Source organism: Ursus arctos, unplaced genomic scaffold, assembly GCF_023065955.2.
Source record: "Ursus arctos isolate Adak ecotype North America unplaced genomic scaffold, UrsArc2.0 scaffold_18, whole genome shotgun sequence".
NCBI lineage: Eukaryota > Metazoa > Chordata > Mammalia > Carnivora > Ursidae > Ursus > Ursus arctos.
The window spans coordinates 10180098-10193644 of record NW_026622852.1 but is presented as its reverse complement, the minus strand read 5'-3'; the positions used below and the strand labels follow the sequence as shown (position 1 = coordinate 10193644).

Sequence of the window (13547 nt, the reverse complement as noted above, 5' to 3'; positions counted from 1 at the left end):
GCAACTAAGATCTGGAAACCAGACCACATAATGCAGTCCTGACCAGTTCAATAGACCCGGGATGAGAATCAGTATCTTTAATGGTGGAATACATTGGTCTACTAAGCCATTTTAATTTTCCATAACCAAAAGAGGGATTGTAGTTTGTTGGTTTTTTCTTTTTTTTAAGACTGAAATGCTGGGCTGGTGAAGTCCACTGTTTTCTGCTACCATGTATACTTTGAACACACTACAGCACTGAATGGGTTCATTAATACACAGTTTGTCATAATTCAAAAAATACCATAAACAAAATTTTAAATTTTTAAGTGCTTTTAAAGTAACACCTCGTTATTTCCTGGGCAAAAATTTTAAGATCATGTTTTGGAATAACTGTATCTTGTTTCTATTTTATGCTAACATAAAGAGTTGGTTTATTAATGTAAATGACTAAGTTCTTTGAATTGCTTCATCAGTAAGATTAATTTATTTTCTTTTAATTAGGTCCCTGTGGCTAATACTGGCTAGTAGTATTAGCATGTCCCGCACAGAGTGTGGAGCTTAGAGACTTCATACAGACTTCAGTCACATTTACATGCCCACAGCAATGGCATCAAACTGAGTTGTAGACAAGCCATAATTAATGGTATTGAATTATTAACATCCAAATTCTTTTTGAAATAAGATGAATGTCAGCCCCTCTTAATGATACTGTGATGTGGACAAATGTCACTGAATTTAATAGAGGTATCTGGTGCCTGAGGACAGTTACCTTCTCATTAGCCCTGGTGAGGTCTGCGATCAGGGCATCAACATTCTCCTGCAAGACTGCACAGAGCTCGGTCCAAGAGAATTTATCCAGCATGCCTTCTGGTTGTTTCATGAGCACACAGCCTGCTATCAAGTGCTGATACAAGGTATGAAGAAAGGTTAGCTTCTCCTGTGAGGGAAAAAAAAAGAAAAGAAAAGAAATTAATTCCAATATATCAACACTGTAAGAAGTAAAAAACATACTACGTGTGGGGAAGAATCTGTTTCAAAAACTTGGAAAGGAATTAAAATACCCAAGTCTCATGAAATACCCTGTCGTTTTGGGTGACTTCTTTTACATTCAAAAGCATCAGATAAAAATTTGGAATTGCTTAAACTTGGTATTCAAAACCAAAATCTGCAGTCTAGAAGCCAGAAGACCAGGGTTCTGACCCCAGCTCTGCTCCTCCTGAGGATGTGACCCAAGTGCCTGTTTAGGCATCGCCTTTCTCGGCCCTGACGTGACGTATCTGCACTAATTGTTTCTAAGCCCTTTTGACCAGATGTCAGGACAGTAATTCTATAATTTCATATTTACATTCTCCAAAACAGATGTTATTTAAGTCAGAAAACCAATATAGAGAGAAGAGTGTTACTCAACTCCGTTAAAGACAAAGTTACACCAATATCTGTGCTTTACATGTACACAATTACTCAGCTTTCTTCCTCCTCCAGAGATTCCAGTTTGCTTACCACTTATAGGAAATCTATCCCCAGCCCCTTAGGCAAAGCAGACAGTGATATGAAAGATATGGAAGAGGGGCTCATTTGTTTTCCCCCTAAGTTCATACAGTATTTGGCACATTGGGCATTTAGAGGTGTTTAAATATTACAAAGCAACAGGCAAAAAGAAATGGGCACAGCTGCCCAAGACATAGTTTCAAAACTGTCCAATCAGAAATATGTAATAAAAAGTTCTTTAAAATTATGTTGCCATTGTAGTAACTAAACCATCCACTGTTTAACAACCCAGAAACACTATGCCATAGAATTCAGTAAAAAGCTGATCCCATCTTGAACACACACAAAGAGCTTATTTACTGAAATGCCAAATGGCTCTCTTTATAAGGTGTTTCATCTATAACGTGCCCAAGAATGGAACTCAAGACGAGGTCAGTGTAGAGCTACAAAAGGGTATTTTATGTAGATAAAATAAGTCCCTTCAAATTTTTTTTAATAGATCAGCGAGAAAAGAAAACTTTTACAAGGAGAAAATTTGAGGCGGAAAAAAAAGAAATGCTAATCTTCTAGATAAGAAAAACTGTATATAGCATATGTAAAGGTTGTATAATAATAAATTATGGGGAAATTTTTCATACATATATTTTAATATATATATTAAAACGTGTATATCTAATTCTCTCTATATGCCACCTTACCTTTTTCCAAACATAATAAGTTAAAACCAAAAAATTTCAATATGTAGTTACAACCACGAACTTGAGTTAGGATAGCAGAAGAATCCTCATAAATATGTTATGCCTTTTTCTTTTTTAAGCAATTAAAGATGTCTTTTGCATTTTCAACTGCGTCGAGATGTTTAAAAATCTTATTAAATACAACTAACACTCAGGCACTAAAAGTCTTCGCCCGCCACATTTTGCCAAGTGATCGAGTTCATCCTAAAGGATAATTCATTGTGTCGCCATTATGTCCTTTTTGCTTGGGCTGTGATAAACCATGCATGATAATCATCCATTTGGCGTGAAAAGAGAATCTCAAGATCCAAAATCAATTCACACATGTTGAACCCAACCACAACGCTGTAGACATGCTGACTTTACAATACAGGCAGGCTTCTAGTTTCCTTTCCTTTAATCATTATCTGATGTGTAGAACAATTCCAGCCCCTTCATGTGGACACAATTTAAATCCCAGACTGTAAGAAGAGTGGAAAGAATGTTTCCTTTTTACTCTCTTGGCATTCATGTTCATATTTGTTGGAGTAATGAACTCAATATGCAGGACGACTCAGATAAACCAGTTCCACACTAGCTAAGCTAGCTCCATATCCTCATGGGTCGAAGAATATATAAGATAACAATTCCATTCACACAGGCTCATACAGAATATAAAAGGTTTGTCATAATATTTTAAGAACTCGTTAATAAATAAAAATGAATAGGCAACTCTCAAGGGTATCTAAATAATGTTTCAATATTGTGGGACTTGTTTTTTCCTAAATTTCGGTTAATATCCTACAATTATAAAGAGTAAGGAGGCTGTCTATTAAAGGAGATATTATTCCTGTTTTGCAAATAAGGAAACTAAAATGTGGGCAGATTAAGCTGCGTGGCTTGTCCATGTTCACAGTTTGTAAACAGGAGTACCACAAGCCAAGTCCAGTTCTTTTGATTACAAAAAGCATATTCTTTCCACCATGTTCAGCTACTAAACTACAGAAATAAAAAATAATTTAGTCACTGGCAAATAGGCAAACTTTGAAAGGACTGTTGCGAGCTTAAGTGCTTGGGATATGATGTTCTAAATAGAAAGATGAAGCCACACAAGTGACAGAGGGGTTAAACTCCATTACTTCTCCCCAAAATAGGATGACACGAGAGTAATGGAGTGACCGATTTTGCGGCTGGCATGAATATTTCAAGTCAGCTCCGAACAATTTTTTGAATTAAATCGAATCAGAGTAAAAACAGCCACTTGATATATGTAAATTTAGAAAACTGAGATTAGTGAAGGCCTTTCCTGCCAGGTGTCCTGTCTCAGGTAATACCTCGGTATCCTTCTGGAAAGCCTGGGCAAGCTTCTGCAGTTCGCTCTCTGATTGGGCTGCTCGAGCCTTTTCTTTCTCCCAACAGTGCAGCACATTTTGTAGTTCCACTTTCAAAGAGCTTATGAGAGCCTCTCTGTCTGCACATTTAGTGCGTAAATGACTTAACTCTTTACTGACATCGGCCAGTTTATCCTGAAGGTCCTGTCAGAGAGGCAAAATAGAGAGACTGCATGAAGGCCGGCCAATAAAGGGGCTGAGGATGCAAACACAAAATACATAATGAAGACCTCCAGAGCTTTACCATAAAAGACTCCCAAGCGCAAGTATTTGGCTACAATGCTAAACATTACAGTAATTTATTGAATAATTTTTCTAAGTATACCATTTTAGCTCAAAAGTTAGAAAAAACTGTTAAGCTTTAACATTGAAACGTAAAATGTTCATAAGATAGCTAATTCCAAAAAGCTCTTTGAATAGGAGTTTTCCTTTCAATTCATTATTTTAAAAAAATAGCTTAGTAGCTAAAAAAAAATTTCGTAACATGTAAATAACATTTTCAAATGAAATCTTTTACATTTAATATAAGAACATTTACTTCCCAATGACATCCAAATACTAATAGAAATCTCAAGTGTGTGACATAAAATCCTGAACTCTTTCTTCTTCAACCTTATTCACAAATTCTACTGAAGTATGTCCGTGACAAACTCAACATGAACCAACACAAAAAATTTCCAACTCTGAGACTCGCCTCGGTATAATTTTGCAAACATGTAGTACATAAAAGCAGTGCAGAAAATAAAATAAACTCTTGGCTTGGACCTGAGCCAGGTGCAGTCTCAGCCCATTACTAGGCATGATGCTCTAAAAACAATTGCTCCACCCTAAAATGATGAAAACTGACTCCAAATACTGACGTGCTTACGTAAAATGTGTTCAATACGTATCTGAGGCTGGGCATTAAATCTTAAACCATTTTCTGAATCGATGGTATTATAATTAAATCTGGAAAATACATCTTTCCTTTAACCAAAATAATGTCCAACCAAGTTGTTTTTTAATGAAAAATACATTCTTATTACTTTGATCAACAATAAAAAATCAAAATTGTATCCAAAGGTACTTAATAAAAAATAGGGTGATGCATTTTCAGATATCTCTAAAGTAGTCCCTAGATAATTACATTTGTTTCATAATACAAAGGGAAAAAAGTTATTCTAAGTCATAATACCTTTATATTCTTAGTGTGAGATTCTATCTTCTGTTTGGTAGAATCAAGTTCGCTCGATGCCTTTTCCTTAGCATCATTCATGCTGTTTAGCTGATGAAAGAAAATGTAAGTTACTTTTTTTTTTTTTATGTTTTTCAAGGGTGAGTAATTCAAAAGCTGATCTTTAAATGTTTTTTAGGCAATTACTTAAACACCAATATTCCAGTAGTGATTAAGAGTCTTGAAAAATTATTTCTTTGGGTTAACTATGTCATTTCTGTCCCAAGTTCACACGGCTGAAAAGAAAAAGCATTCGAGCTTAAAATGTCAGTGATGTTACTGTGCTTTTGCTAGATGGCTGGATAAAGGATTTCATTCTTACTGTAAACAAATACAACTTTATTCTTAAAATCCTACTGGACCAAAATGCCAAAAGCAGTGGCATCTATAAGGAAAGAAAAAAGCAGAGAGCAGAAGACTCTTCTTTCTATACATCATGAGGGTATTCGGTGGTCTCTCACTCCATATGACAACTTCAGGGTCGGTCACATGCAGTCCTACTGGGAAGGCTTGTGGCAGGTCATCAGTTGGTCCTGCTCCGCTTGTGATTTATTTTCTTTGACAGTTCATTCTTCTTTCTGTCAGACTGCTCTTTTTGCTTTCTTTGCAGCCACCCCCTTGGTCTCCCCACTGCTGTCTCTGGCACTGGTTCACAACAAAGCACATTACTAAGCCAAAGCCTGCTGAGTCGACTTTTCAACTGCGCTGAGGATCATGTGACATTCATCCTCCCAAATAACAATTCGCTGTGGGGAATATGTTCCTAGTTACCCCGCAGCTTCCAGACCCAGGCCTCAGAAGAGTTTCATCAACTACTAACAATACAGGTTGCCTTGCCTCACTCGGAAAGACTTAGCAATATCTGTTCTTATAGAAATTTAATTATTTCAGTGGTCACTTTCTTTTCGCCTTTTGAACGATTACGGAGAGTATTAAGAAGACTCATTTTCCCTTCTTTGTTGACCGTGGTAAACTAAAATAAACCTCTTCTGAAATGGGAAATATAATGATTTCGTGGCCTTGTATTATTTGAAAGAAACAAATAAACAAAGGGTAGACACTAAATTCCATGCTGTGTGGCTTGTCTTTGGTTTGAACAATCTGTTGGTTATTTTGCCAACTAATTGTATTTCATGTAATTATTTCATACTCTCTAGTTTGACAAGAGGCAACTACACAAACTTTTCCATTTTTTAAGCATAAATTCATAAAATATTTTAATACCCAAGAAAATTATCAACTCACACATTAAACAAGACAAATGAGATGAAAAATAGAAGCATGGGCTTTTTTAATCAGCAAACCAAAAACTGCCAAACATCAAACAGATATTTGTTTTTGAAAACTTCTAACAACAGTCCTTTAGAGAATGAGAACTAACCTCTCTCTCTTGTTTTGTTAAGACTTCCATAATTTGTAGAAACCTTAATCTAAAATCTTGACAAAAACCTAAATTTCCACTACCTATTCCTCATTTCCTATAAACTCGTTAACATTTAAGTAGAATACATATTAACTTAGATGACTTGTGTCGTCTTTTATTAAATTAAAATAGATAAATTTTGAAGGCCAAGAAGTGACAGAGTGTTTGTAACTTTGAAAATAATAGTCTGACTTTGGAGTTACAGAAACGTAAGTGAGACACGACTTTAGGCCACACTTAAAGAAAGAACAGTGACAGACAATTTATTATTTTTTCTATCTGTGAAGCTGTCAATTCAACATTCCCAATCTTTCTGACCTTTGTAACAAGCCCGGAACCGCAGTGCTGCAGGCCGAAGGCTATAAGTGTGGAGCCAAACAGTGCAAGTGTTACCTCATTAGATGCATCTTCCAGCTTGTTCTGGTAATCTGTCAAGGTACGCCTCAAAGTCTCAAGGACACCAGAGAAGCTGGGAGGTTTATCTTTGTCCTTGTGGATGCCTAGAGAAAAATGTAAGATGAAAATATATCCTAAAGTCACAAAGAGACAAAAGCTAAGCAAACAGTAACAGAGATATTACAATTAGATAGAGCTGAAAAGATATTATGAAACATTGAGTAGAGTCTTATTCTCCAAAGTATACTGCTGTATAGCCAAGTATTAATAGCCTTTCTAAACAAGTGATCAAATTAAGCTCATAATGTATCAAGTTCAAATTTATGGCTACTTCCTACCTTACCAAGGCCCACGCTATAGTTAGTATTGGGCTCTTTTTTTTTTCCCTATCTCCTAAATAACTAAACTATTTGTACACACCTGTTATCCAACAATTAAATGAACAGTCTATATACTAATGTTGTTTTGGGAAGTTACATACACTTAACTTTGGTCCTTGTGTTTCTGATCAGTCAGGCCTATTTTGCTTAAATAATAATTTCTGAACCCAAGAGCACATAATTTTCTGTTATGCTTGGAAATACTCTTCAATCCTTAAAATTCTCAAGTTACAATTTGAAATAAATAATAAAAATGCTATTATCTACACAGGCCCACATCATGTTTCAATTAAAACCCTTAAAACTGATACTTATTATAAAAATATGAGTATTTCCATATTATGCCCTCAAACTATTTTAATTTAGTTGGGCCATAAGTTGGTTGAGCTAATCAAGGTCACATGGTCAAATGTAGTTCAAAAGATTAATCCAAAATCATCAAAAGTTGAGTTTTAAAAACCACTTTAAATTGATTGTTCACTGTACTTCTCTTTTACTGTTAAAAAACAAGTAGCAAATGTTAAGATATTCTATTAAAAATATTTCTCTTTTCCTATTATAATTTCTCCCCAGCATATTTCCATTTCAATAGACAAGAAACATATTTTTAGCAAGGATGATTTCAAAAAGAAGCATTCATAATATATGTTTTATAATCCATTGATTCATTCATTCAAATACTTTACTGAATTCCTACTACGTACTAATCCAAGGCATTAGGTACATGGAGGTGAATAATATTGGTGTAGTCTCTGTTCTCAGAGAATTTACAGTCTAAAAGGAGAAGGAAAGAGGGGTGCCTAGGTGGCTCAGTCAGTTGGCTGTCCAATTCTTGATTTCGGCTCAGGTCATGATCTCTAGGTCCTGGGATCGAGCCTCAGCGCAGAGTCTGCTTGTCCCTCTCCCTCTGCTCCTTCCCCCACCCCTGCACGTGCTCTCGCTCTATCTCTAAAATAAATAAATAAAAACTAAAAAAAAAGATGAGGAAAGATAGTAAACAAACAATTATGAGCTCATTTATCCATTCTTCATGTATTCAACTGCTAGAACTTTGGGAGGATGGGGGGAAAGGCAATAATAAAGGAAAGAAGGAAGGAAGGAAGGAAGGAAGGAAGGAAGGAAGGGAGGAAGGAAGGAAAAATTTTGGTTAATGATAGACTAACTTTATCTCAGAGTATTAGTAATATTTAGTGTTTTAATCTTGGACAAACTGTTACTAATAAATTTATTATATTCATCCAGGTATACTTTAAACACTATCTTAAGTATGGGTTCACCTTAGATTTTCTTAAACAGAAGAAGAATATTTAACTTAAAAACCAGAAGTAATATGGAAGAAACACATATCCCAGCTAGGCAAAAAATAAAACAGACACTGCTCTGAGCCATGATAATGGAGGAGACAGTACTCTCTGTAATTACTATGAGTTAGAAAGACAACTCATTAAAAATTTTATTAAAGGTCTTACCAAATATATTTTTTTTAAATTGCTCTTGCACAAGATAAAAAAATGTAATGTATAATTCTTTTCTTTTGCTACTACACAAGTAGGCCATGAATAAATCATCCAAGGACACTCGGGAAATCTGCTGGCTTTTACAATAAGGGAGAAAACTTCCTCTTAGAAATTCAGAAGAATAAAACCATTTTAACATGAGTGTTAAAGGGTAAGGGGACAAAATGCCCTGTCCTTACTGAGCCATGCATATTCTTATATTCTATATAAAATAAAGTTTCTTTGCTTGAAAATGTTTATACAATAAAGTTCAGCCAAAGTACAAAATATGCTTTAAGTCCCACCCACATCCCTTATAAAAAGAAATTGTTTCTGGTCTCTTAACATGGCAAAAGGCTTAAAAAGAAAAAAAAAAGGGGGTCACTAGGACTCAGGACCTTACTGATTTAACTTAATAATATTCTAACCCCTGAATATTACAAGAAACAACCTATTAAAGATATCTTATCAAGGAAAGCTCTAAAGATTCCCAGATGAAGAGCAACAAAAATAATTTGAAAAGTGGTCACATATGGCTTTTCAAAGGTCAAAGTCCAAATGAAGAACAGACTATGTTAGAACACTTTATACTTCAAAACACCACCTCACAACCTTCCAACTTTCTCTACACATGTAAGTCTTGGTACTTGGAGGCCAGCCTATACTTTCCCATCACCATTACCTGTTTCACTCTCTCTAGCTCACTTTTAATATTAAGTACATTTTAACTTTGGATATGCCTTGGAAAATCTTTTTTTGTTTTTGATAATTATCACATTTTATTTTACATTTCTACTAGACATCATAACACTTACATTAAATATAAAAATATATGTGTGTGTATCCATATCACAACCAGTGAATGTTTTATTATTTATAGCGATAGTCTTCTTTTCTGGTATGTATCACCTGATTTTATTTTTCAGACAATTTAAACATTATTATCTTTTGTGATTTGAAGCGAATTACCTGAATCTGATTCTGATTAACAACTCCACTCAGGTTGTGGTATAATTATTTGGCTAAAAAGGCCAACCTCAACTGGCAGTGCTTCTGACCGGAGAAGGTTTTGGGGGGAAGAATGAATTTTCTAACCTGTTTGGGACTAATCAATCTCTTGTCTTTCTTTCATGATCTCATGGTACATTAGAAACTGCTAGCCTAATATAGAGCACCCAATTTCTATGTTTCTTAGGTATACATTTACCTAAAACTATTACATAAAGGCAAATCTTTTTTTTAATGAGTATCCCACAGCAGAGAAGGTATAGAAGAAATGGTTCCAAGCCCTCGATTTAAATGTTTTCTTTTAAACAAGCTCAGAAATGAAATATTTTTACATGACCCAAATAAGCCACTGTTTCTCAAGCTGGTGTTACTACCTCAGTAACCTATAGTTCCAAAGTAGAAACAGTAAGTTGCCATGAATAAGGTAAGTCTATCTCTTCAACTTTCTCAAACATTCTCTTATCTACTTCAGTCTCCTGCAAGACTCCAAAAGGGGAGAATTATTAAGAAATAATGGAGACAACAGAAGAAGAAAGACTGAGATTTTTTTAGGAATACATACGTGTATGTATGTGTGTATATATGTATGTGAACATACATATAGAACATGAGTAGTCATATTCAACCTCAGAATAGGGAAAAAAAAAAACCCGTTGTTTAATGTGGATTTTTAGTCACATAGCAAGATACAGAAAATAACATTCAAATGGGTGTTATCTTCACCTAAGAAAATCTAAACATTTAATAGATTGATGACCAAGAAAATTCCTTTTTCACTTCAAAAGCATTAAATATAAACATTTTGTTGGCAGCTCTGCTTTTCAAACTGAGACTACATTCTGTACATTAATTTGTTTTACTCACTGAGATCATACACAAACACTTTCCTTACCTTGCAAACACAGGTACCCATTCTGGAGTTTTTAAGGAAAATGGCTTCTAACTTTTCTAACATATGGAGAGTATTTCTTATGTAAGTCTTGCTCACCCACGCCCTATGTCTCCAGGGAACATCCAAAAAAAAACACTTTCTTTACCAACGTTTGAGAAATGTATTGGTGGGGGGAGCCCCAGCATCCTTGATGGGCTAGCTCTATGTGGCTCGATAAGCTCTGTGTACCAGAGATAACAGCTATCAAGCTGGGCTCCCTGAATTCAGTGAGGACAATGGGATCTGGGTTGCAAAGGCCAAGCGGTAGCACTTAACTTCCGGGAACAAAATGTACATGGTTGTCATAATGAAATCAAACAAAATGGTTTTACCCGCAGAGATCGCTGGTGTTGGCTAACTGATCATGGTGTTCATAGGACTAAAATAGGTAGGCACTCTACTTAAACATTTTCCGACATGTATAAGTAGAAAAGCTCTAGGTCTAATTACCAGAGGTAGAACTTAAATCAACACAGAAAAGAGTCTGGCTCTCAATCAATTATCAGACTTGAGCTAGTTCACAGACCCAGTGTCTCTTAAATAAAGAGAAGGGGTTCCCTCTGGAAACCCTAACATACTGCCAGATCATAGTGTAAATCTTCCTCCTCATCTTCCTCAAAGAAACATGCAACCATTTACCAAGGTGACTATGCACTGGAGAAAAGGGGTTAATCACTGGGATAACTGGACCCTGGAGCTGAACTGACACGAATGCCTAGAGGACTAACATGCTATTGTGGTTCACTAGTTAGGGTTGGAGCTGACAGAGGTCAGGAGATTCACTGAGTTTTGGCTAAGTTTCTATCACCAGTGGGCCCAGTAGGTACCAGTAGGTACCTGAACCCACCTTATTTCCCTGGTTTGGAATGCAGAGCTAAGAAAAGACAAATGCAGAGACTGGTACCATATCCATATCGGTTACCTGACCCATGCAGTGGAAGATTTACAGAGGAAAACCAAATAGAAAAAAGCAAGTGGAAGTCACTAGAACTTTTACCTACCAAAAGAGTAAGTCAAAAGTGATGCCACCTTTCTGGAGAGATTGCAGAGATCAGTGCCACTGGGAAGGGACTTAAAAGATACAGGGGTAGTGATTCCAACCACATCAGCATTCAACTCATCTATCTGGCTTGTGCAGGATACAGATGAATCTTAGGGAATGGCAGTGAATTACTACAAGCATAGTTACATGTGATTCCCACTGCAGCTGCAGTTGAAGATGTGGTTTCATTGTGGGAGCAGGTCAATAACATTTCCCGGCGATTGGAATGAAGCTATTTCTTCCATCCTTTTAGTAAAAACTACCAAAACAGTTTCCTTCAGCTGTCAGGGCCAGCAATATACCTTCACAGCTTTACCTCAGAGCTATATCAACTCCGGCAGAATCTAGTCTATAGAAATCTTGATCACTGTTCCATCCCAAAAGACATCACATGTTCTACTTAGCTCTCTACCAAGCTGAAGACAGCATTCTGACAGCTCGAGCTCCCGCAGGTCAAGTTTGGCAGGTCCTTATAGAATCATAGTGTAAACTTTCAGGGGGTTGGAACAACGCAAGTCATCCTCTACAGATAACTTTTGAGAATCAAGCTTAACACTTGCTACTGGTCCTCAGCAGATAATACATTCATGGCCACCAATTTACCATGTGACCTGAATTGCTCATCATAAAATTGTTATTATCTGATCCACCAATCCATAAATTTGGGCATGCACAACAGCACTCTATCATCAAGTAAAAGTGCTCTATACAAAACTGGATTCAAGCAAATCCTGAAGGCACAATTAAGTTGCTTGAGCACACAGTCCAGATTTGGATGGGCCCTGTGCCTGATATATTGCCTCCCCTCTTAATCCACAACCTGAATCTATGGAAGGTTTCCTATGACCTATTGACTAATGAGAGAAAAAAAATGGTTCAGTATATAGACGGTTCTGTATATGCTGACTCTAAGTGAAAGCAGACAGTTGCAGCATTACAACCCCACTCAAGGGTGGCCCTGAAGGACAGCTATGAAGTAAAATCATGCCAGTAGTCAGAACAAGTGATGGACCTGACTGTCATTTTGCCTGGAATGAGAAATGACCAAAAGTAAAAAAGCACACCGAAAGCGCGGGTAGTAACTAACAGTTTAATGAAAATGGTCAGGGACTCGAAAAGAACACAACTGGAAAATTGGTAACAAGGTGATATGGGCAAGAGTATACGGACAGACGTCTCCAAATAGGCACTGTGCCCAGACCAATCAGTAGAAGAGGATCTTAATAATCAGGAGGACACGACGAGGCATTCTGTGGCTACTAGCTAGCATCTCTTCCCAGCCGCTTTGTCCTTACCACCTTTGTTTTCCTCACAACAGAAGGGTCGTGACGGCAAGGATGTAGGGAATACATGAGCTCAGCAACACGGACTTCCATTCCCCACGAGTGATAGGATTACAAGCCCTGTTGTATGCAAAATCTATCAATAGCAAAGACAGTGAACCCATGATATGACACCATCTCTAGAGCCTGGCAGCAAGTTGATTATATTAAGTCACTTCCACCACGGAAGGAGCAATGCTTCATTCTTACTAAGGTAGACACTAACTCTGAATATAGATTTTCCTTCCCTGACCATAGTATTTCCGCTGAAATCACCATCTGTAAATTTGTAAGACATCTTATTCACAATTACATATTCCACATAGCATTGCTTCTAACCAGGGAACTCAACTTATAGCAAATAAAATATGGAAATGGGCTCATTTCACTAATCTTCTGTGATAAAAGTTAACAGACCAGGGGCACCTCAGTCATGGACCATGCGACTCTTGATCTTGGGGTTGTGAGTTCGAGCCCCATGTTAGCTATAGAGATTACTTAAAGATAAAATCTTTAAAAAAAAAAAAGTTAACAGACCATTAATTTCACTTCTGGGTGTATATCTAAAAGAATTGAAAGCAAGGTCTTGAAGAGCTATTTCCATGTTTATAGGAGGACTAATCACAATAGCCAAAAGGTAGAAGTGATCCAAAGGTGCCTCAATGGATCAACAAAATGCAAGTATTATTCTGCCTCGAAAAGGAAGGATTCCTGTCACATGCTATAACTCGGATGAAACTTGAGGTCCTTGTGCAAGGT

General features: G+C 36.6%; 1 protein-coding gene across 3 annotated transcripts in view; it reads right to left on the bottom strand.

Moving 5' to 3' along the window:
• The window catches only part of CCDC171 (coiled-coil domain containing 171), a 300691-nt gene that overhangs the window by 189146 nt on the left and 97998 nt on the right, over window positions 1-13547 (bottom strand). For all 3 annotated transcript variants that reach the window (XM_048223031.2, XM_057313447.1, XM_026506501.4), the window contains 4 exons: window positions 6607-6713; window positions 4752-4841; window positions 3521-3721; window positions 752-919 (listed from right to left, as the gene is read on the bottom strand). In XM_048223031.2, the coding sequence (XP_048078988.1) occupies window positions 752-919; window positions 3521-3721; window positions 4752-4841; window positions 6607-6713 (566 nt within the window). The remainder of the gene's footprint in view (window positions 1-751; window positions 920-3520; window positions 3722-4751; window positions 4842-6606; window positions 6714-13547) is intronic.